The sequence below is a fragment of the Onychomys torridus genome, chromosome 16 (genome assembly GCF_903995425.1).
Source record: "Onychomys torridus chromosome 16, mOncTor1.1, whole genome shotgun sequence".
NCBI lineage: Eukaryota > Metazoa > Chordata > Mammalia > Rodentia > Cricetidae > Onychomys > Onychomys torridus.
Genome location: NC_050458.1, coordinates 51,083,029 through 51,108,976, shown reverse-complemented (window position 1 = coordinate 51,108,976; position 25,948 = coordinate 51,083,029). Strand labels below are relative to the sequence as shown.

The following is a 25,948-nucleotide window of genomic DNA, read 5'->3' as shown; positions in this document are numbered from 1 at the left end:
GGTATAAAGCATCATGGCTCCTCTAAGGGACACCAGTTCCCATATCCTGCTTCTCAACTCCAGCCACGTCACCCTCCCTGGAATCTGCATGTGTTCAGATGTCACTCTGGCCCAGGAGGTATCCCCTCCTTGAACTACCCTGACCTGCTCCAGTCCCTGGTCAAGGTGGAGCTCAACCCAAGTCATGATGGGGCTCAACTTAGGTCAAGGTGAAGTTCATTCAGCTCGGGTCAGGGCAGAAGCTCACCTGGTAATAGCAGCCACACAGCACAGACACCATATATGCAGCCATCCTGGCAATAGGTCACACCCCCAGTCAAGACCCCATCCAATACATCACTCCCTCACTGTGTTTCCAGAACTGGGCACATACCTCTATGTGCCTCTCTTCCTTCCTGGCTCTGCAGCAACCACCTACAACACATCTGCCTTCCTGCCTCAGGAATCGCTGCACATCCCTAATGCCCAGCCTCACGGGAGCCCACTGCGTACTGTAACTGAATGAAGTTATTTCCACTCTTAATAAAAGCATTTTCCTTCCACATCAAGAAAATGAAGAAGAAAATTTTAAGATGAAAATAAGATTTCTCTCTCAGAAAAAAAAAAAAAAAGTCAGCCATACTAGCCAAAGAAACTTCAAAATCTCCTATGACATAACCATAAATTAAATGCTGCATACACATTGAGGATCAGAATGGCTTTGCTAAGTAGGTGTTATACTTTACTACTTGCTTTAGGGAATGGAGATAGTTTTCAAGTATAGAAAACTAGAAGCGTTTTAATGGCTTCTGAGAGAACAGGCACACAAAGGAAGTGCGCGTCTTACTGATCCCATAGACACTTATTCAGGAAATAACCCAGAACAAATGGGAGAGAGGACAGGGCTCTGTGCTACAGTTAATGGTCTGCGCTAGAAGGGCCTCAGAGCAAGGACCGAAGCAATGGCAGCCACTGCCCTGCACTAAGACTACAGGGAATGGACACCAGGCCACATGAGTCACCAAGGGACACAAGAAGGAGATCTGCAAGGTGCAAGACCATACAACCACACTCACCAGAAAATGACCAGCAAGGAACTAAAGCGAAAAAATTTTAAAACAGGTACAAGATTATCTCCAAACAGACAAGCTAGGGTTTGGAGGGATCAAAGGAAATGGAGCAGCAGTCCCCACATTTGACAAGATACTAAGTTCAGGAAAGTCATCCCAAAGTTTGAGCTGCCTGCCCACACCTCCACTTGAAATTCACCTCAGATCACAGTGAGCCTGCCACAAATTCCTCACCTCTTCGGTCCTTGAAACCTATTTCTAAATGGTTCCAGAGAACCAGACAAAAGCCTGGCAGTCACCAAATGACAGCCAGTAGCTGGTTCCAAGCAGAGCAGTGTGAGCCCCTTAAGTCAGCTGGGAACAGTGGCTGAGGGGACCCCAGGGCTAAGTAGGCAGCTTGTGTGACCCTTGGGGCCTGTGTGGTTCAAGTGCCAGCGTCCCTTCTGTGGCTTGTGATCCTCATGATTCATGAACAACTCCCAAGTTCTCTCTGCCACCAGCCAGCTCCAAACAGCCTCATTATGCTTGAGCCTGCTGTGACCATAGGGTGTGCAGAGAAGAAAGGGCTGGTGCCAGGGGGAGAGCAGGCTGGAGGAGGCAGCGGCAGGGGAGAGAAGCTTCCAAACAGCTGCAGGTCTGAGCCCAGCTAATTCGCTTGCTGCTGGATTTCAAAGTGTCACCACACATTGCTACTTCCAGCAGGACTATCACAAAGGGACAGAAGCCTGATTAACCTCCCTCAAGCCCAGTACTCATCATCCACTCCCTATCCACAAATATTCCCTGGCTCCTAGACAACCCCAGAACAAAGTCCAAATGTGGAAGCCTTTCAGATCTTTACAACCATCTCCACCAATTTACTATCAGAGAAACTGAGGCAAAACATGGCGTCAGCAGGAAGAAGGTCTGAGGCTGCAGAGGCAGATCTGGAAAAATGTCAGCACCTCCTCCCCACCTCCAGTAGTCTCTTCATGGCACAGCAGCTCCCACAGAACCAAATGTTGGCCACGGCACTCTGAGCACTGTGGCTTTAGTCCCAGAACCAACACACACTCACCCAGACTGGCCAACTAAGACCAGCTCTCTCAGGCCCAGCTGGTTTCAAGGGCTGCTCCACCAGTGGGGCGACCCTGAGACTGGAATGACTGGCACCATGCAGTCACACAGTGCTTGCACACAGCTCTAAACCCCCAGGCTACTTCCTCCCCATTCCCTGGGATATCTACCCACCCTGCCATCTTTTCCTGAGCTGCTTCCCCAAAGGGATGGCCTTGTCCTGTTTCCAGCCACTGCCACTGCTCTCATAAGACAAGAAATTCACCCACGAACACCAGCCTCAGATAACACATTCATGTGTGCACACCTTCCAGATCAAGTCAGGCTTGGGAGAGCAGCTACTTTATGTCTCAAGAGTGGTTGAAGCAGGGTGAGCCTGTGCCCTCTTCTGGGCATGTCCAACAACAGCACCCCCCAACCCTCATCCTGCCAGCGCCTCCCCTCCAGCTAGCCAGCCTTGCAGCACAGTGCCGGACACCAAAGCCCTTTCACAGAGTTCTCGCCTGGCAAAACAAGCTCACTTGAGTATCCAGACGCCTCTATGCCCAGCGCTTATCTGCTATGGAGGTATGTCCAGGGAGTCTGGGAAGAACCCTGCTCTCACACTAAATATGTGAAGCCACTCTCAACTATGCCTTTTTTCTAAGATTTTTTTCTAAGATTTATTTATTTTTAGTTTATGTGTATGGGTGTTTTGCCTGCATGAATGCCTGTGTACCGTATGGATGCAATGCCTGAGGAAGCCAGAAGAGGGTGTTGGATCCCCTGGAATTGGAATTACAGATGGTGGAGAGCCACCATGTGGGTGCTGGGATTCAAACATGAGTCCTTTGGAAGACCAGCAAGTGTTCTTAACTTTTGAGCCATCTCTCCAGCCCCCCAAGTATGAATTTTTAAGAGCTGAAAACTGGAATTACTAGGTGGTGTTACAATGGACTTGGGAATACTAGGCAAAATGTTACAGTGGCCGTGAACAACACAAAACAAGTGAACAAGCTACATTCCAAACCTACCCAGAATGCTTAGTCTTCCCACTAAGCCCCAAGTCCTGTGCAAGAGGTGGTCCAGCACATGCAGGGACTCTGTGTCAGAGAAGTGTAGGCTTCAGTCCCCATTTCTACCCCAGAACCTAACTTTCAGAGGTGCCAACTGAACAAGAGGCTGGAGTTGTTCATTCTTGATGCCACCTGGATGTAGAGTCACACAGAGGGCACATCTTGGGGTGTGTCTATGAAGGTAGCCAGAGATTAACTGAAGCCCATCCTGAACATGGGCAGCACCGGCCCATAGTCTGGAGCCCCCAACTGAATAAAAAGGGAAGGAAGGAGAAACCAGTTTAAGCAGCAGCACTGGTCTCTGCTTCGTAACAGATGCACAGTGAGCAGCTACCTCATTTTACTGCCGCCATGTGCCCGACCGCGATGGACTGAGCTCTCTCAGACTGTGAGCCACAAGAAACCCTTCCTTCCGTAAGTCGCTTTCATGGGTATTCTGCCACAGCAGGAGGAACAATAACTAATTCAGAGGGGAGGTACCAGGCTGAGCATCAAGATGCTCCAGGGAGACGTCATCTGCCCGCCACAGAGGGAAGAGCAGGTGGACTATGCCCAGTTTCCACTTAGGACCCTGTGCACACTGTACCCTGAGCCTCTTGTTACCCTAGATGTCAGTGGCATAACTGACTCACGCCCCATGGTCCCCACAGTCCCTACATGAGAAAAAAAGATTTCACAAACCACTAACAAGGAGGTAACTGGATCCTTAATGAGAGCACTGTGGTCATGGGAAGTGCCCCAAGAGGATCCCTAGGACACAGGAAGGGCCCTCTCTTCATTCAATAGTAAGAATGAGAAGTCCTCAGTTATATTATTACAGAAATTATAATTTTACACAACCCTTCTCAGATGAGGGGCCAGCTGCCAATCTTCTGCAGGAAGGCCACTCAAGGAGGTGGCCACTGGGGGGGGGGGGTAGGGGTGAGGGATGTTTAGCTGTCTACCCTGAGATGACCTGTTGTGTGTTATTTTAATGTTACATCAACTTTGAAAAGAGAGTATTTCGCTCAAGCACTGATTGGCTCTTGTGGCATTTTGGCACTGGTGAGCAGATGGAAAACTGACTGAACATGCTTGCTGGGTGCCTCCCGTCCTCAGGCTCCCAGCAACAAGCATTTATTTCTAAGTAAAGAATGAGTACAGAACACCGACACACTGCCATTTGAATCTTTAAAAGAGTAGGAAGGTAAGAAGTATGTTTAGCCACACCTCCTCCTGAGAAGAACAAGACACAAGGCAGCTACTGGATGGCAGAGGGAGAGCAGCCACTGTGTGGGCCCTTTGGGAACACTTCAGTTCTCTAGCCTTGTATTCCATGCAGCTTTTCAAGTAAATTAATTAGTGAATCAAAAGTAAAAAGAAACATCCCCAGTCCCTAGGCTCCATGGCAGGTCTTGACTATTCCCAGCCCGCCTCTCCTCTCTTCCCCTCCTACCTTTCCCTCCTCCCTCCTCTTCCCCCCTTCCCCTCCTCCCTTCCCTTCTCTTTCCCCCTCCTCCCTCCCCCTCCTTCCTCCCCCTCCTCCCTTCCTCTCCTCCCTCCCCCTCCTCCCTTCCTCTCCTCCCTTCCCCTCTTCCCTTCCCCTCCAGAATGTCAGTGAACAACATTCCTATTCCTGGACTTTAACTCATGATTCAGAAGACCACTAAATATGTCAAGTTCTTGATTGAGCATATAAATAAGATGTTGCTTCAGACAGATACGCAATTTTACTAACAATTTTAAATAAGTACCATTTTCAAAACATTGTACAGCCATTAAAGATGATGGCTCTAGGAGCTGGAGAGATGGCTCAGCAGCTAAGAGCACTGGCTGTTCTTGCAGTGGACCTGGGCTCACTTCTCAGCACTTACATCTGTAACCCCAGTGCCCGGGGGTCTGGAACCCTCTTCTGGTCTCCTTGGGCCTCTGTATTCCCATAGTGTACATGAACTCACACAAGTACACATATATAGATATAAATTAAATTTTTGAAGTTCTTAAGTGATGGTTATGGAGAAAGTGATAACATGGAAAGGCATATGACATAACATTAACGGGGGATGGGGGGAAGGGGGGATAGCAAGTCACAGCATTTCCCCCACAGTCCCTGTGAAAATACCGCAGGAGAGTACGTAAGAAAGACAGATGGGGTGGCTGCCACAGGGCTCCTCACTAAGCACCACTGGAGGTGGCCTCATCTAATCTTCAGGAGCTGCAGGCCCATTCTGCAGGTGACGAACTGAAGCTCTAAGGGGGTTTAAGAAGCAGGGCATGCCCAGGCCACCCTGTCGGCATGAGGCATGGTGCAGCCAGGACCTGAGCCCACACTCAGTCCCCCCACCACCCTGTCCTCCAAGATGCTAAGAGCCAGGGTGCAGGGACTGGAAGTGACAATTCCATACTTTTCTATAATCCAGCTATTCCAACTTCTAGAACCTACAACAAATACGTGGGTAACTGTGTGGGTTAAAGGAGGCCTTAGCTGCTGTCGATCAAAGTGCATCCTTGCAAATGCACATGAGACCCAACTCCCTCACACACAGGGTCCATGAAGGGGAGGCTGGGGCCAGAGCAGGTCATGAAGGAGGCTTCTAGCATGAATGTGGCCAGCTCCAAGTGCAACCCACTGTGCCTCTCTTCTCTGGGCCTGTCTCATCTCTCTCCTCCCTCCCCACCTCTCTTTGCTCCAACTTCTGTCCCTCCGCTCTCTGACTCTCCTGTACCTCCTCCACTTCTCTTCTCTCTCCCTCCTCCCTCTCTGTCCGTCCACCCCTTCTTTCCTCTTTTCTCTCTACCCTCTCCCTCACTCCCTCCCCCTCCCTCTCTAATTCTAGCTCTCCCTATTCTCCCTCCCCTTCTCTAGCTCTTTCCCTTCCAGTTTCCCTCTCTCTCTCACTAATTCTAGCTCTTCCTCGCCCTCTCCCTCCTCCCTTCTCCCTCTCCCTCCTCCCTCTTCTCTCTCTCTCTCTCTCATCTTGGCACTTTCCTCTCTCCATCCTTGCTCCCTGTCTATCTCTTGTTCTGTTTCTCTTTCCTTTTGCACATGTCCAAAAGCAGAGCCATGTGGGGACAGGCTACAAGTGACATCTTCAACCAAGAGGACAGTCCTCACTAGAAAACCCCTAGGCCACCCCGCTCTTGGAAGGCAACGTGGGTCCACGAGGTGTCCGTGCAGTGTTCCGTGACAGCAGCCGGGCACCCTTGGTACACTCACCACCTGTTCCGAATTCCTCATCTGAAGATCGTGCTATTCTGCTTTCAGACATCCGGTACTGGGAATGTCTTCCCTGAGACCATTCAGCACGGTCTAAGACTTCACCAGGAAGCCTCTGCTGGACATCACACCACACAACAGAATAATGGGCAGACACTCCTGACCTCCCCACACATAACACAGGCATGCACAAACACGCAGCCAGCACTGTGTCCGTCGGCACCATCACCAACATCACTGCACCGTCATCACTGTCAGCAGCAGCGGCAGCAGTGGCATCATCTTCACTACCATTACCATCAACACTAGATTACATAATCAGCCCTCCCCAGTGTCATCAGCACCAGCACCACTCCTGACAGCTGGAGTGTCCATGACTTAGCTCCAAAGTCTGCTTTCCTGTACCACTCAGGAGCAGGGGTGGCAGAGGAGGGCAGGCAGCACTCTTCTGTGTCCCTGTGAATCTGGAGGTAAACACTGGATCTCAGCTTCAAAGTCAGGTAAGGAGAGCAACACAGGACACAGCAGACTCTGGAGATCAGATAAACTCCCAGGTACTGAACATCTGTTTACATAAACAGACTATGACCTGGAGTGCGGGACTGAAGCAAGAGAAGAGGCGAGCACCCTTCCCCTGCTGAGGGCCAGTAAACAAGAGGAACAAAATCCCTGTGAGCAAACCCACTGAAAACCAACTGCTGGTGGAGAGACCAACAAGCCAGTAAGGCAGACACAGCACCGTAAGCTACATCACCTATCGCCGGGCAGGGAGGGAGCAGCTTCCAAGAGAATCTGAAAACTAATCACTGCCAGAAAAGTCTACATGGCCACTCTCCAGCTCACCCTGCACCCAATGGGAGATGAGCCCCAGAGCAGAGTCATATGGCCTCCTCACAGGAGCCAGCCTGTGCGGAAACCCTCTCCACCCACTCTGAAAGTGAAACCCAGAGAACCACAGAGCCATGGGACACCCTGCTAGAGTGCTCAACTGACACAGAACTGGGAATAAGAAAACACCCAGCACAGAGGTAAGCACAAGCATGGGCAGGGCCAGAGCTAGTCTTGGGAAAGCAGGACCACTCAGTAAACTGAGGGAAACAGGAACTGGGAAGAATACTCTGAAGTGACTCCCTGGCTAAGGGCTAGAAAACTCCTAAGGGAAGGCTGACCCCCGCTGTCCGAGGCAGAGATCAGCACCATGCGCAACCTCATTCTCTGCACTGAGGCACTGCAGACCCACCAGTCAGGTCAAACAGGCTTGAGCAGCACATGGGAAGCAGTAGCACCTCAGCAGTATAAGCAAGACCCACCTGGACACGGCAAACGTCAACTGACAACATACAGGTGATTCGAGGAAAACCTGGGACTGAACACACAGCGGGGAGCCCTAGGTTTGCTCTCCAGCACCACAAAGAAATTAAAGAAAAAATAAATAGTAATTGAACCAAAATCCAATCCCAGATGTGCAAATCCCAATGCAAAAAGTCAAAGCAAGGAGACTCCTCCAACTCCACAACAGATCTCAGTAAGAATGAATGGGCTGCAGAGATGGCTCAGGGGTTAAGAGCACTGACTGCTCTTCCAGAGGACCAGGGTTCAATTCCCAGCATCCACATGGCAGCTCACAACTGTCTGTAACTCCAATTCCAGGGGACCCGACACCCATGACAAAACACCACTTCACATTAAAAAAAAAAAAAAAAGAATTGGATCGATACCAAAGAATTCAAAGGAATGATTTTAAGAATGTTGGCAAAATCAAAGAGGACACGAACTCCTGAATGAATTCAAAGACATACAAACAAACAGCTGAATGAAATAAGGATGTCAATACAGCAAATGAAGGATGACTTCAAGAAACAGAAATACTGAAAAAATTGAAATAAGTTCAAAAATCTCAGTGGAGACCTCACCAATAAAACAGATCAAGTGGAAGACAGACTATTGGTGTGAAACCAGGCTGGATCAAGAAAACTGAAATGATTTCTTGCCATCTATCTGATCACAATGGATTACAAAGCAGAACTCAACAGCAAGAGAAACTGAGAAAACACTGACGTTCACAGAGACTAATACAGACTTAATCACCAAAACAGAAGAGCAATTTTTTTTTTTACAGCTTCCATGCACAGATTTTTTTTTTTAATTTAAATTTTATACATCAGCCATGGGTTTCCCTGTCCTCCCCCCTCCCGCCCCCACCCTCACCTTCCCCCCAGCCCCTCCCCTCCATTCCCATCTCCTCCAGGATCAAGGCACCCCTGGGGATTCATTTAAACCTGGTGGATTCAGTACAGCCAGGTCCTGTCCCCTCCTTCCAGACTGAGCAAAGTGTCCCTGTGTAAGCCCAAGGTTTCAAGCAGCCAGCTCATGCACTGAGGACAGGTCCTGGTCCCACAGACTGGGTGCCTCCCAAGCAGATCAAGCTATTCAATTGTCTCACTTATCCATAGGGCCTGATCCAGCTGGGGGCTCCACAGCCTTTGGTTCATAATTCATGTGCTTCCATTCGTTTGGCTATTTGTCCCTGTGCTTTTTGCAATCTTGGATTCAACAATTCACGCTCTTGCAGTCCCTCCTCTTTCTCGACAGTTGGACTCCTGGAGCTCCACCTGGGGCCTGGCTGAGGATCTCTGCATCCACTTCCATCAGTTATTGGACAAGAGTTCCAACACGACAGTTAGGGTGTTTAGCCATCTGATCACCAGTCAGATCAGGCTTTCTCTCGACCATTGGCAGCAGTCTACAGAGGATGTATCATTGTGGATTTTTGGGGACCTCTCCAGCACTCTGCCTATTTCTGTTCTCATGTGGTCTTCATTTATCATGGTCTGTTATTCCTTGTTCTCCCTTTCTGTTCTTGATCCAGCTGGGATCTCCTGCTCCCCTAAGCTTTCAGAAGAGCAAATTTTAAATCCCTAAAATTGAAAGATATGAAAACACAGCATGCAACATGGGATACAGTAAAAGAAGTTCCAATGGGGAAGTTTACAGCTATTTAAAAAATTACAGATATCACAAATTAAATAACTTAATGGCCCATGTTAAAAACTTAGAAAAACAAGGGGCTGGACAGAAGGCTCAGTGGTTATGGGCTTGATTCCCAGCACAAACACAGCAGCTCACAACTGTTTCTCACTACAGTCCCAAGAGATCTTCTGGCCTCCATGGGCAACAGGCATGTACATGGTATACAGACAAGCATGCAGGTAAAAGACTCATACATATAAAATAAAAATAAAGAAAGCAAGCACAAGCCAAACCCAAACACAGAAGACAGAAAAAAATAATAAAGATGAGGGCAAACATCACTAAAACAGAAACAAAAATTACTAGCAGTGACAGAGTTGGCTTTTTGAAAAGATAACAAGATTGACAAACCATTAGCTACACTAACCAAGAGATTAAGAAGGTACAAATTAGTAAATTAGAGATGACAAAGGAGTCATCAAACTGACACCCACCAATGAACGTCATGGGGTCATCGGGCATATTTTGACATCCTCTATTCCAATAAATTGGAAAATGTAGCTATAGACACATGACCTGTCAAAAATCACACCCAGCATATATAAACAGTTTAAATGAATCTATAATAAACAGTGAGGCCAAAGCAGGAAAGAAAAGTCTCGGAACTACAAATAAAGCCCAGATTCAGGTGGATTCACCGCTGAGCTCTACCAGGCCTTTCAAAAAGTGCTACCACCCATACTTCTCCAGCTACTGCCTTAATAAAGGAGGAAGAAAGGAATGCTACAAAACTCTTCCATGAAGCCAGGTCACCCTGCTACCAACACCAGAAAAAAGACATACACACACAAAAAGAAAACTTGCAGAGCAGCTATAGAATGAACAAGAAATCAGAATTTCTGTTTTTGTGGCACGTACACATACATACACACACACACACACACACACACACACACACACACACATATTAAAATGTTTTAAAAAATGTAAATACAAAATAAAGCCGGGCATTGGTTACCCACGCCTTTAATTCTAGCACTTAGAAGCAAGCAAATCTCTATGAGTTTGAGGTCAGCCTGGTCTACAGAGCGAGTTACAGTCAGAGCTGTTACACAGAGAAACCCTGTCTCCAAAACAAACAAATACAAAATAAAAATACTAAACTGGAAATTTTTTAAATAAATGGTTAACTTTCTAAAGGCATATTACCCATCAAAGTTAAACTGAGATAAGATAGAGACTGCTGACAAGGATAAAACACTGGTAAAATCAACTCAACGATGCATCTGAAAGCTCATTCACTATGATCAAGTTGGCCTTGTTCCAGGGATGTAAAGACAGGTCAACATCCACAAATCAATACATGCAAAACATCACATAAATAGACTCAAGGACAGAAATCACATAATCATCTCAATTGATGCAGAAAAGGCCTTCAACAACATTCATCATCCCTCTATGATACAAGCCCTGAAGAAACTAGAAACGCAGGAGCATGCCTCAACCTAACAAAAGCTCTACACAGCAACCCTATCACCAACAGGCAGCCAAGCTCAAAAGCTGCAGCTGTAAGGAAATAATGACAATTGATCAGGGCAAAAATTAATGAAAAGAAAAAATTTTTTTTTAAATCAAGGAATCAAGAGTTGGTTCTTTGAAAAAAAATAAGCAAGTTCAACAAACCCTTAGCCAAACTAACCAAAAGAAATAGGAGACCCAAATTAATAAAATTAGAGATGAAAAGGAAAATATTACAACAGACACCAAAAAAATTTCAGAAAAACCATAAGAACATATCTTTAAAACATATTCCAGACTAAAGAGATGGCTCACAAGATAAAGGTACCTGCAGCAGCCAAGCCTGACAATGGGTTCGATCCCTAGAACCCATGTGGCAGAAGAGAATTCTGACCTCTTGTGGCATAAACATGCACACAAACAAGTGTTTAAATTTTTAATTTTTTTTCAAGACAGGGTTTCTGTGTGTAGCCTTAGCTGTCCTGGATCTCAATCTGTAGACCAAGCTAGCCTCGAACTTACAGAGATCCACCTGCCTCTGCCTCCCGAGTGCTGGGATTAAAGATTAAAAAAAGATTTTTAAAAATACAAAACAGAATACTGAACTAGGAAAATCTAAAATAAATGGGTAACTTTCTAAAGGAATGTTACCTACCAAAGTTAAAGTGAGATAAGAAAAAGAATGTAAACAGATAAGTAACAAGCAATAAGAATGATGCAGTAATTAAAAATCTCCCAACCAAAAAGATACATCCAGGCTACCAGGCCTTTAAAAATAGCAATCTTTCGCAAATTATTCCATAAAATAGAAAAGAGGAATGCCTCCAAACTCATTTTAACTCCCAAATCAAATATTACCCTGCTATCAAAACCAGATGAAGGACACACACAAAAAGAAAGAAAGGAAAAAATAGGAAGGAAGAAGGAAGGAAAGAAAGAAAGAAGGAAGGAAGGAAGGAAGGAAGGAAGGAAGGAAGGAAGGAAGGAAGGAAGGAAGGAAAAACCACAGACACAAAAGTCTCAATAGAAAATACTTAGGAACCAAATTCAAGAACACATTGAAAAGAGTGTTGGTCTGGGTTACTTTTGCTATGATGAAGCACTATGACCAAATGCAAGCTGGGGAAGAAAGGGATTATCTGGCTCCTGCTTCCATATCCATAGTTCATCACTGAAGGAAGTCAGGACAGGAACTCAAACAGGGCAGGAACCTGGAGACAGAAGCTGATGCAAAGGCCATGGTGAAGTGCTGTTTATTGACTTGTTCCCATGGCTTGCTCAGTCAGCTTTTTTATAGACCCCAGGACCACCAGCCCAGGGATGGGACCACCCACCATGGGCTGCAGGATCCCTCATCAATCACTAATTAAGAAAATGCTATAGAGGCTTGCCTACAGTCCAATCTTATAAAGGCATTTTCTCAATTGTGGTTCCCCTCTCCCAGAACCTGTGTCTGGTTGATATAAAATTAACCAGAACAATCATTCATCCTGATCAATTTGGTTTCATTTCAGCAATGCAGGGATGGTTTAACACACACAAATCAATAAATATAAATATTTCATAAATAGATTCAAGGACAGATAGAAATCGGATGGTCATTTCAATAGATGCAGAAAACACTTTTGACAAAGTCTAGCACCCTCTCATGATAAAATACCCTGAAGAGACTAGGAATGGAGGGAACATATCTCAGCATAATAAAGGGTTATTTATGACATCCTACAGCCAACACCATGAAAAATCTACTCTCATTTAGTATATATAATTTGAGATAGATTGCTATTTTTAAAGGCCTGGGGAAAATGGAGAAAAACTCACTAAATCTCCACTAATATCAGGAGCAAGACAAGGGTGTACACTCTCCACTCGCATTTAGTATATTGCTTAAAATCTTACTAAAGCACAATAAGACGAGAGAGATAAAAAAGACTACAAAAAGGGGGAAAAGTCAAATTATCCTCATTTGCAGACCACATGACTTGATATATAAGGTCCCCTAGAGACTCCATCAGGGAACTCTTAGAACTGACAAATACGTTCAGCAAATCAGGGAACAAAATCAACTTACAGAAATCAGTAGCCTTCCTATATGCCAGAAATGAGCATATTATAGAGGAGATCTAAGAAAGAAATCAAAACATTAACCCCATTCACAGTATCTTCAGAACAATAAGATATATTTGAATAAACTTAGCCAAGGAAGTGAAAAACCTCTACAATGAAGATGTTAAAAGTTAGTGCAATCCCCATCGAAATTGCAAATTCTTTATAGAAACAGAAAAAACAATGCTAACATGCACATAGATGTGAAAGATCACAGAATGCCAAAGCAATCCTGCGCAAGAAAAGCAATGCTGAAGATCTCAGCATTCCTCACTTCAGGATGCACTACAGAGCCACGATAATAGAAACTGCAAGGCTGCCACAAAAGTAGACATGCAGGTCAATGGAACAGAAGAGCAAACCCAGAAACAACCCCACACAGCCACCTGATTTTTCACAAGATGCCAAAAATGTACGCTAGAGAAAAGACAGCCTCTTCCACAAACAGTGCTGGGGAAAACAAGTATTCACACGTAAAAGAATGAAACAGGAATCAACTCAAATCAATCAGATCAAAGACCTTAACATAAGACCTGAAACTGGGAAACTGTTAGAGGAAGCAAAGGCAAGGAGATAAAGGCAAGGACTTTCTGAGCAAGACTCAGGGAATCAGACCAGCTGACCAGCTGGAGTGCACGAAAATGTAAAGCTTGCACAGCAAAGGCAGTAACAGAGTGAAATCTTTGCAAGCTGCACATGTGCCAGAGAAATAGTATCTATGATATATAAAGATCTAAACAGACTAGATACCAAAATGCCAAGTAACCCACTCAACAAATGGGCTAATGAAATAGTCTTCAGAAAGCTTAAGTACTGGCCAATAAATATGAAAGCCAAACTTCAAAAGCCTTCGTAATCTGGGAAATACAAACTAAGTAACAGTGATGTTCTTTTTCTTCCTAGTCAGAATGGCCACCATTAAGGCAGCAATGAATGCTGATGATGATGGGGGACCCACATAGGTGCCACTGGAATGTGAACTTGTTCAGTCGCTACGAAAATCAGTAGGAAGACTCCTCAAAGAAAACTGAAGCTGGAACCACAGTGTGACCTGCTAATCACTCTAGGGCGACACCCACAGGACTCGAAGTCAGCATGCCTCAGAGACTGCACATCTGTATTTACTATGGCAATGCTCATGACAGCCAGACTACCGAATCTATGAAGGAATCCATCAACAGACGAGTGGAACAGACAATGAGGCACGCGCGCACGCGCGCGCACACACACACGCGCGCACACACACGCACACACACGCACACACACACACAGAGTTTTACTCAGCCATAAGGAAGAGCGAGGTTATCTCATCTGCAGGAAAATGGGTACATCTAAGGTTCATATTAAATAATATAAGTCAACTCAGAGGGGGATAAACATTGCCATCTGCTCTCACACAGACACATAAAATCATACTTATTCACATATGACATTATGACAGTAGAAGTGAGGCTGTCTTGGAAAAGGAAGGGGAAGTGTATGATGAATCTATGTCAACAAAACACACTGAACAATTAAAATCTGCCTGATTCAAGGTTACAGACCACAAGATAATGACTGCCACCCTGTGGCCAGGAATGGGAGGACAAGTGACTTGGCGCTGAGATAAGGATCATTACGAAACCTCTGAAGCAATGCCAACAACTCCTGATCTAAAGAGCCTCCCAGAGAAACATAGTACCATTTATGTAAAGGTCTCTGGGGCTGCTTTCCTGCTACCTTCTGAAAACCCTCTCCTCTGGTCCCCATAACACAAAGCTGCCTATGCCAACTAGTGAGCAGGAAATACTGGTAACCACTAAAAACACGGGGCAGGAGATAGACTGACATGTGGTGACTCCAGTAACCTCACTGGCACTTCCGGAGACTGTTCTACACACATGCCTGTCACAGGTCACTAGAATATAAGGACATGCGGCTCACAACCACAGCCTGCAAGAGGCCCAGTCTGTAAAGTGGACAGATGGACATAAACTCTAACACTGTTAAATGCAGACAAATGATGGGCATATAGGCAATATTGCTGAGAGAGAGGAATAAGGGATTCCTGAAGCTCTTATGTACTTTCCCATTCTCTGTCCTCAAGTAAAGGAAATTTTCACATTAATTTTGTTGATTCTGCACACTCATAATTGTACAATTATTTAATGCCCTAAACTTCAAGAGATGAGATAAAAAGGCAATTGCAACAGAGCAACTTTAAGGCTGCCTGCCTGTTTAAAACTATACAGTAGCCTATGCACACTGGTTAATATTTGCTCTGAAGACACCAAAGCTCATCACTCCCAGAAACAAATTATCTAAAAGAGCCTTGAACAATCGCCTAGTGCATTGAAGAGACACCCAGCTGTAGTTATTAATGAAACACTTACCTTGTGCGAGGCTATATTCAGTTTTTCAACTTAGGGACATCGCATGCTATTTAAATGTCACATCTAGCCATGAAAACATCATTTTAAAAAAAGGAAGAAAGAAAGAATGTGGTACTGTAGTGTGAGTCAGGAACCAGTGTGCTTATCTATGGCTCCAACTCCTTCAGAGCCCCAGATCCCAGGGCAGATGAAGCAAGTAGGGGGCGGGGGGGGGGGGGGGGGGGACGGACTTGTCGCTGTTTGAAGGCTGGATGGGAAATGACTGGGAGTGAACAGGAGTGTATGTAAGAAGAGTCCACTGCCTCGGACCCAACAGGTGCGTGCAATGGCCATTCGGGGTTGCTGCCTTCCCATCTTTTCAGTCCCATTCTCATCAATGATGTGACAGAGACGCTTCGTGAGATGATGTAGAGATGCTGCACAGCTCCACACACAAGCAAAGGAGGCTGGAGGGGAAGGGCAGCACAGCAGAGGTACCCAGGAGCCTAGGGCTAGTGAGCCCCGCTCCTGCCTCCTCATGTTATTTTATTGTCGTGGAGCTGACATTTACATGTCCGTAACAACTATTTACCAGCAATGGAGTGTTGCTTGGGCTCTTCATGTATGAAGTGGCAGGTGGAAAGGGAGCCATGTCAAGACACGAGAGTTTATCTCCTATATGCCAGGTCACTGCATGTAGCAGCTCAAAGCAGCTCTTCCTGATAAGACCTGGGCAAGACTGAATTGACTGGCGCTTCCTTCGTCTCTCTCAGCATCATCTTCTCCAAGCCTGCCCATACCTTCAGTGAGCATGCTGAACACAGGCAGGCAGGCGGAAAGACAGACAGACACGCACGCATGCATGAACGTACTTCTCCAACACTCAACCGTCTAACAACCCAACTAGGGGCATCTTGCTATTATGTGGCTCTAGCTTCTGGGGGGGGGGGGGGACACTGGACGCCTGTGACATGGAAATAGCTCTTCCAAGCCATCCCAGGATGCCCTGATGCCAACTATCTCAACAAGACCCACAGGAGAGGAAACAACTTCTTCTGGCCTCTAAAGAGCACTAAGAATGTTGCTGTCGACATTAACCAAAAACGAGAGAGACCAGGAAGCTGGGAACAGAGCCCCAAACCAACCTGGCCTTTTCCTGTCCTGCTCCACTCACTGGGGAACTGCCTCAGATGCAGCCACCTGAGCAGTAAGCCCGTGACAAGGGGTAGGCAGGGGGTGCTGTGGAGCTGGACAGAGACCTGTGAATCCTGAGGCACTACACATTGGTTTGCAGTTTCACAGCGGCATCAAAGGACCAAGGTTTGCTCCCTCTGATGAAATGACTCATCTAGAAAAGTGCGTTGTCTGGGCCACCAGTCGGTTCTCACATCCTTGCTGTCTCTGGGCTCCAAGCTATGATGCTGCTCCCAGTCCACACTGCACAGCCAATCAGGCACCATCCATGGGGCTCACCAGATAGCACTTGAAACCAATCCAATCCCAAAACCCTTGGGTCCTTTCCTCCAGTCACCATCTTCTCTCTCCTTCCCCTCCAATTGCCTGAGAAACACACCTAGTCCGAGGCCACTAGCCACCCCATGCTGGAAGGCCTCAGGGTGCTTCCTTGCAAGCTTTACTCCAGAGGGTGCTCAAGCAAAAGCTGAGTGCCTCCTCCTGGCCCTCGGAGCCCTGGAGTCCAAGTGCCTCTCTGCTCCACATGCTCTCTCCTCCACCCCCCTCAGCCTCAGCACCTCTTTCCATTCCTCAGTGGTAGAAGCTCTCCCACCACAGGACCATTACACCCTGGCTCCTCTCCCTGGAATGCCTTCCTCCATACTCAGCCTCTCTCCACAGGGCTCAGCAGAAACACACTCAGTTCAAAGGGTCTTTGATGACCACTTACTGGCCAGCAGCATCTATATTATCCCTCAGCACCGCCTCATCCCAAAGTGTGCTTACCACCTGCTGACCATCCCTGAGGTGTTCATGTAGGTATGTGTCTGTCTGTCTTCCCCAGACTAATGCCAGATCTTCGAGGGCAGGGCTTATGTTGGTGTGGATCCCTATTTCTCCCCTATGACTGAAACATAAATTAGCTCCTGACTTCACAGGAACTCTGTAAGGTAGGCTGGATTTCCCTTTCCACCCTGAGGTGGGACACTTAGCGAGCTGGTCACACAGAGAGTAAGGGCACAGCCAGTACCCATGCTGGGAGTAGACTCTTATCACCACAGGCCCTGCAATGTGGCCTTCAAGTTAATGGTACAAGGGGGCATCTCCTCATGGCCATGCTTCCAGGGAACATGACCCCATACTTTATTTATGCCTTCCTTCCCTCTCTTCAAACCAAGAGTGGATATACCCGGGTACCAGGGACCATAGCTATGTGCCTGGCTCACTCCTCAGAAGAAAGGGGACACCTTCTGTTCTGCTGGCTGACGGCTCTCTAGTGGCCCTTGCTGAGCTCTGCACAGAGTCTGCCCACACAGGCCCCACTACTGTGTGGCAGTCACTCAGCAGCCCGCAGGAGACGGCACATTTTGCATATTCCGAATGGTACTCCCGATCAGCAGACACACGTGATGAACATGAATGCCTCCAAGTGTCATTTTCTCAGGCTTCAAAGCAGGCAGTCTTTGTGTGAGTAAATATTGAGTTGACGCTAAGAGGGGAGTGAGCTGTTAAGTTCTATTTGCTACTTTCATCCCTGGGCTCATAACAGAGCATAAGCTAAACAAAGAGCTGCGGACGCGGGCCCAGATCTTCAGCAGGTAGAGCCATTTCTGCTGGTTCTTCGCACATCAGCGATCTGCTTCTCCAACTCCGGCAAATATTTACCACTTTGGTTTCTATGTAGTGGGAGGATAATGTATTCCATTGTCCTCAGAGCTACCTTAAAGGCCTTAGGAAAACAGGCAATTTACTGGCTGTGTTTCTCTTGCCACTAAATACAAATCCAGTAATTGTTTATCTTTGAAAGTAAATGGCTTTAACTTTTTGGCTTCAAATATTCAAACAGAATTCTTAAAGAAAAAATAACAACAAAACCATAATCATACCAACCTGACAAAGAGCCTGATTTTTACATGTAACCTTTCACCTACACATGCTCACACTGACCCTCAAACCCTGGAAGCTTTAAAGCAACTACAATTTGACTTTTTGTTTTGTTTTGTTTGTTTTGTTTTGTTTTTTGAGACAGGGTTTCTCTGTGCAGCTTTGGTGCCTGTCCTGGATCTCACTCTGTAGACCACCAGGCTGGCCTCCAACTTACAGAGATCTGCCTGCCTCTGCCTCCCAAGGGCTGGGACATTTTGACTTCTACTGCTGCCCTAGTGACAAGACCCACAAAAAGATTCTAGCAGCTGCCCATAGATGAACCAGAACAGGACCACCATCAGGTAAACCCGTTTTCATCAGCTATCTCCTGGCCACCTGTCTATGGCTATAAACTGGTGCATATCACCAGAAAAAATGTCTGGAAACAACTCATGCATCATGGATCACCGTGTGGCCTACTGCGATAATCAGTATTATAGAAAGCCTAGAGGACAGCAATAAAGGCAGCCCGTGGGCATTAGCTCCAGTTAGCACTCTAGTGGTCCATGCATCATCTCAGTCTAGCTCCAGGCACATCTCGCAGATGAGCAAGGACACTAAGAACCAGGATCATGAGTTACCAGGGCTGCTCCAGGTCTCCACCCAGACAGCCAACTCCAGAGCCTCCTCTCACAGGCAGTGGGATCGGTCTCCTCCTGCACATTCGTTAGGCTCCACCGCACAACCTGAGCAGCTAACTAACAGCCCCTGCTCAGAAAAGCATGGGTGCAGGGTGTGCTAAAAAGGTAGAAACATGATTCCAACTTCAACTAGGAGCTTTTGCTCCTTTCATTTGAGCAACCCCGATTTCCTATTTTGGTGACAGGAACTTCCACCCACCTTAGCTCTATGACAAACCTCAAAAGCCACCCTGTCTGTAGTCTCCTCCCCACCCCAGGTGAGGACTGCTCTATGGAAACCATCATCAAATTAGCAGGTGCCTTCAAGAGCTCTTGCCTCGTCCGTACAAGGTCCTGGGCTGTAATAACACAAAAGCAGTGGTAGCCTGCATGCCCATCAGTAAAGGATTGGTGAAATAAACAAACTGTGGGGCACCCAAAGAGTGGCATGTGGCTCTCCATGTGCTACTCTGTAAATACATATAAATTGAAAAGGTGAGGGGTGGGCCAGCATATCCATCTGGGTGGATGCAGAAGAAGTCCTGCCTAAATGCACAGACTCTACGGCACCGCCTACAGACTGCTGCTTAGGTTCTCAGATAAGAGGAAAGGGTGAGAACACCACACATCCCAATGTGATGCTCCCGCTGAGCATCATTCACCCAGACCTAATCACAAAGGAGACTCAGACCCACCGAAACAGAGGGACACCTGACCAATCACTGCCTGCACACCTCGAGTGTGTCAGAGTCAAAGCACACAAGGAGAACTAGCACTCCAGACTCAGAGACTCTGGAGCAGGGAGGACTGTGGACAGGGAGGACTGTGGACAGGGAGGACTGTGGACAGGGAGGACTGTGGACAGGGAGGACTGTGGACAGGGAGGACTGTGGGAGGTGCCGTCGAGCTCTGGACTGTGGACAGGAAGCAGGAGAGGTAAGGAACACTCTTGCGTGCTCCTGGGAAATGTGAACACGCAGAGCGCATCCTCACAAGGAACACAGCACTGTGTCAGAGCTACATTTCCTTACACTGGATAAACTGACTACCTGTGCTCTTAGGAAGTATACAGCAAAGCCCTGGGGAAGGATGTCTCCAACTAACTCTCAATTGGTTCTGCAAACACACACAGCACAGGGAATAGTGAATGGACAAAACGCAAACAATGGGTGACACTGGGTGACGTGTACAGAAACTGTTTGTACTATCCTTGAGACGTTCCCTAAGTATACAATTACATAAAAATGTCTGAAGCAGTGTCCACAGGCCACCTCTGACGGGGGCCCCTGAACGGAGGGGGGGCATTTTCACTCTTCATCCTCTTGTGCTTCCTAATGCTGTAAGATATGCGTGTCTACCTTTTTTTCCCAAACATAATTAAAAACCAGGTGTGGTGGCACACGCCTTTAATGCCAGCACTAGGAGGCAGAGGCAGACATAATCTGTGCAAGTTCAAGGTCAGCCTAATCTACATCGTCAGTTCTAGGACAGCCACAGCTATGTAGAGAGACCCTATCTCAAAAACTGTGGAAGCCCATTTTCGGGTTCCTCATGGCTTTTCCCAGCAGGTCCACATAGAGGATGATTAGGACCACGGGCCTGAGTGCAGGGGTCTGAGATGGTCTGCACTTGGCTCTGCTGGGGGAGGAGGTCTTTTGCTCCAACCCCTTGACGTCTCTCTAAATACCCTGGGGCAGAGACAGTCAGGGCCGTTGGAAAAGGTTCCAGGCCCTCTCGAGGCTAACCTGTATTTTCTATCTGTTTATCTCCACACTACAAATCCTTCTGTCTAATATTTCCTTCTGATAACACTCAAGAAAACTCTGGGGAGCTGCGGGGTTGGTGGTTAAATGCCCCACAAAAAACAAAACAAAAAAAGTTATTAATCTAAGAAGAAAAAATCCACTGTGTGGACTTCAAGATCCTAAGGCTGCCCTGCTGGAGCCAGGACATCCTCCCTACAGCTTCCCAAACACATGCATGGGTCAGTTCCCTGCAGCCCATCCACAGGCCCCAATCGCCACCTCCTGGCCAAGATGGGCATTGCACCTCCCTGCTCTCTCAGCCCCCAAAGTGCTGCTCTGACACTACCCATTCAATCTCATGGCTAAGACCACCTCCCAGCCCTCAGAAAATTCAAGGACCTAGTAAACACCTATCACTGAGTTCATTCAGCAAATACGGGCCGTGAAAATGAAAGAACATAATCAGAAGGCAGTTCCGCCACAAGGGTCCTGGAAGCCTAGCCGGTGTCCACACAGGTATTGCAGGGGGGCCAGCAAATCACAAGGATTCACCATGATGACCATCCTCTCTCCCCAGGGCCACCTGAGCCTTACCTGTCACACTCATGCCATCCTTACCCCAAGTCTGCAAAGCATGGAGTCAGTAGTTCAGGATGGTCGTCACCCCACCTCACTCCCCGGAGGTCAGACAACCCACAGCCTATGAAGGACAGAGATAACTACCTGCCCAGCCTCTAGAAGATCCCCCTGAGGACCACGGTAGGAAAAGTATTCTGCAGCATTAAGAAAAAAGGGTGGCCGGGTAGTGATGGCCCTCACCTTTAGTCCCAGCACTCAAGAGGCAGAGGCCAGCCTGGTCTAGTTCCAAAGCTACACAGAGAAATCTGTCTCAAAAAACCAAAAGAAAAAAAAAAAAAAAGGAAAGAAAGCTGCTGAAAGCATACAGTAGGAAACTGTATTGGGACTAAGCTAGCACACATGTCTAAAGGAAGTAAGCAGCCCAACTCCAACTACCAGCATCTTCGGGACTCAACATCATGGAAACACAACACAGAGTGTGTGCGACCTGTAGTGACACCTTTGGTCTTGTGAGAAACAGACAAGCCACCCTCAGGGACTCACCGAGGTCTGTGTTGGGCCCGGCAAGCAGCTGGTTGAACTTGTCCAGCCGAGAGGCCTCTCTCTTACTCAGGGCTGAGCTACCAAGGGCATGCGGGTCAGATGTCCCACTCAGTGAAACAGTCGCCGAGTGGGGGAGAGACTGGGACCGTTGTAGAGGGACCGAATCGCTGGTGCTTTCTAGAAAGGGCAGAAGAACAGAGGGTAGGTAAGGTTAGTGCTCATCAGACACTCACTGGCCCTTTGTGAACACCATCAGGTCACAGCTTTCCCTCTCCTGTCATCCAGCACTAAACACTAACTCACTGACAGAGTACTGTTCACAGTAAAACAGATAGGCCTGCAAATGATCACATATGGCAGCCAGGAAAGCCCAGACCGCGCTAGCTCTGGCTGCTAGCTCTGGCTCCCACCCAGCAGCCTCAACTTTCAGAAGGCACAAACTGGTGTACAGTCAAAAACGAGCCACAGGAGAGGCATAACTTCAACATGCTGCTGTCTACCTTAGGCAGGGGCAAGAATCCCGCTTCTGCCTGCATCCGTGCTGCGCCACTCCCTCATCAGGATAGCAGGCCATACAGGTGGCCCAGGAACAAGACCTGAAGTTCCTGGGCAGAATCCGGCCCAAGGGTTAGCCTGAGGACCTCTGCTCCCACCCTTGCCTGCAGGCAGCATCAGGAATAAACCCCACCCATCAGCAAGAGCAGGCACTGAAGTTCAAGAGCAGAATGGCATGGGGAGAGTCTGTGCACATGTGTGTGATGCACTTATGTATACGCACATGTAGAAGCTGAGTTCTACAGCAGGTGTCTTCAAGCCCTCTACCTCATTTTTGGAGGCAGGGTCTTTCACTGGGCATGAAGCTCACTGATTGAGCTAGACAGACTGGCCAGCAAGCCCCAGGAATCCTCCATTATCTATATATTCTAGCATCCAAGACTGTGGTGGTTTAAATAGGAATGGGCCCTATAGTCTCCTATATTTGAACACTCAGGGAGTGGAGCTACTTGACAGGTGTGGCCTTTTTGAAGTAGCTGTGGCCTTATTGTAAGACATGTGTCTCTGGAGGTGGGCTTTGGGGTTTCAAATGCTCAAGGCAGGCCCAGTGTCTCTCTCTTCCTGCTGCCTGTGGATCCAGATGTAGAATTCTCAGCTCCTTCTCCAGCACCATGTCTGCCTGCATGCCACCATGCTTCCCTCCATGAACGTAAGCAAGCCCCAGTTAAATGCTTTCTTTTAAGAGTTGCTGTGGAGCCAGGTGTTGGTAGAGCAACACTCAGCACTTTAATCCCAGCACTCAGGAAGCAGAGCTAGGAGGATCCCTGTGAGTTCATGAAGCTAATCTCATCTACAGAGTGAGATCCAGGACAGGCACCAAAACTACACAGAGAAACCCTGTCTTGAAAAAACAAAACAAAACAAAACAAAAGAAAAAAAAAAAAAAAAAAAGAGTTGCTGTGGTCATGGCATCTCTTCATAGCAAAAGAACATTGCCTAAGGCAGAGGCCATAAGAAAACACGTCGTGAAGGCAGAACCACCCACAGCTATCTGGGAGGAATAGGAGGAAATGGCTAGAATCTGTGTGAGGATCCAGTGGCCTTCACATTCCTCCCTATATGAGGAAATATCAACAGCCCACAGGTAACAGGAGCTAAGCCCCAGGCAGAGAAAGAGGATCACATCTTCTCCACACATCCCTACAGCTCCAAGAACCAATGTAACCAAACCTGGCAGAAGTCCCACCAACTCCAGCCCAGGATTCCCTGGCCTCACCAATGGGAGTGGGGGATGCTCAGTCTCTACCAGAGCACTGTAGAAATCTGAGCAGCATCCCTACCATACCTACCATGTTCAGTGACACACCCTGCTCCAGCTCCAACACACACTGTCCAAGATACCTCCACATGTTCCCTGGCAACAGACTCTCTGGGTGAGAATCCCTGGTCTCTGCAGTAGCCAGCACTAACAGCAGGGACTCTGGAGTCACAGGGCCTGGGTTTAATCCCCCAGGCCCACCTCGAAAGCAGCTCAGGGACTTCTTGGTGCCTCAGCTGTAGAAGAACAACACAACTCACTCCTAGAAGCCTGAGGAGTTTAAAGAATTTATCATAAAGGGGCTGCCTATGGTACTAGCCACACAGTGAATACTCACAACATGCTATTATTACTAAGTGCTCAAAAGAATCTCTCCTAGAAGGCAAACAAGGAATCTCAAGCCAAGATTTGTGGAGGACACAGCAATGAGATCAGAGCCACTTCTCCAGTAACAAGACTTCCTGAGAACTAGTCACTGTACTTTTGCCGGAGAGGCTGCCACATGTGACACCACCTCAGCTCCACCATCATCTACCTGGATCTGAGTTTGCTTCTGGCCAGGACTCCAGCCAGACGCCATGTAGTCCTGCCCACCCTCAGCTCCTACATCTGATGTACTGAGGGCCATCCCGAGCAATAGCAGGGCCCTAGAACCTGCAGCCAGCTGCGGGGGCTTGAGAAGTTGTGTCCCTGGCTCCCAAGCACAGCGGTGAGCCAAAGAATCCAGGGTCCCTGCCAACCCCTGGAGGCCACCACTAGAGGGCACCCTGCCCAGACTGAGCAGACAGGAGGTGGAAGGGAGCAACTGCCAGCAGAACTCTCAGAGAACTCAAAAGGCACTGCAGTTCCTGGGTGAACTCAGTCATTCTAAATTCATTACAGATGAAATAAAGGCAGCTTCTCACCTGAAGAAACTAACATGTTAGCACATCAACTCCCAGAAGGCAATTCTGAAAACCACGCTAGGTACCAAGCCCCTTTCTGAATCTAGCAGGAGGCCTTAGGCTACTGTGGATCTGTTCTCTCCTCTGTAAATGAGAGGAAAGCACCCTTACCCAGGAGAGGTATGCTTGAGTGCTCCTGGCTCCTTTCTGAAGGAGCCCAGAATCTCCCATCTCCTGTGCTCCCCCATGGCCCTCTCTTGGGCCCATACACAAGCCACAAGCCTTAACATTCCATCTATAGGAAGGACGCCCTCGGCTCCACAAAGAAAAGCACATCCGGACCGCATGGGCAATTAGGCTGTTTGCCTGGGAGTGTCACAGCCACATGAAAGATGACCCTACAGGCTCTCATGGCCCAGAGTCCTGCTGCAAACACACACACAGCCTTCCTTATTCCAGTCCAGTCCTTCCTTGGCTCTACTGTCCCTTCATCTCTACCTGAAGGACAAGGAGTGTGGCTCTCACTGACAGACTTCACCAGGCGCAGGTCACCACTCGGAGCGACAGGAGGCTCTGCTATGGGCTGAGGCTCTGGCTCTGGCATCTCCTTCTGTGCGGGCTGGCTCTGCCTCTGGCTGTGGTTGCGCAGGACACGGTGAGCAGTCTCCATGACCACCTCAGAGTTCAGGCTCTCTGTCGCCATGGCCAGGAGTTCATCATCATCTTCGCCCGCATCCCAAGCGTCACTGGTATTACTCTCAAACTCCTGGAAGGTGCTGACCCTCTTGGCCTTCACTGGGGTGGTGGGCACCTTGGGCGAGGACTTGAGCAAGCTACAAAGCAAAGGCATCTTTACTGTGCACACTCAGCCAAAAGAGAATCCCCAGTGAGAGGACACTTCATCTAGATGAGGGTGCCAAGAAAAGCACAATGTGCAGGCATCAAAATAGGACTCAGCACTGAGCAGGCTGCATGGGGGGAGGCGGGGGGGGGGGGCGTTTCAGGAGAGAGCCACTAAGCAGCACAGAACTACAGAGCAATGGTGTCAAGGCTAGAGAGCACATTCTCACACTCCCTCCATCTCAGCAAGCTCAGGAGCAGCAGCAGAGAGGTCCAGGGCAAGAGGACCCTGCAGAGAACAGGGCCTTTGTATACATACACAGAGATAGTTTAAAGGGCGTCCCACCAAGCATCACCATCAGCCCCAGCATGAGGGAGGAAGTTTGACAGACAGGTGCTGCCCTGCAGGCCACACCAGCACTGCACTAAGCCCAACAGTGGGAGGAGCCAAGACCAGGACAGAGAGAGTGCAGAACAGAGGACCGCTTCACACAAGCTGTAAGGGCAGTCTGCAGCTACATTGC

The 25,948-nt window shown here is 47.9% G+C and overlaps 1 protein-coding gene across 1 annotated transcript in view; it reads right to left on the bottom strand.

Moving 5' to 3' along the window:
* The window catches only part of Tbc1d22a (TBC1 domain family member 22A), a 272,127-nt gene that overhangs the window by 225,637 nt on the left and 20,542 nt on the right, over positions 1-25,948 (bottom strand). Inside the window, exons 3-4 of the mRNA XM_036207609.1 lie at positions 25,083-25,417; positions 21,888-22,064 (exon numbers count right to left, since the gene is read on the bottom strand). Of these exons, the coding sequence (XP_036063502.1) occupies positions 21,888-22,064; positions 25,083-25,417 (512 nt within the window). The remainder of the gene's footprint in view (positions 1-21,887; positions 22,065-25,082; positions 25,418-25,948) is intronic.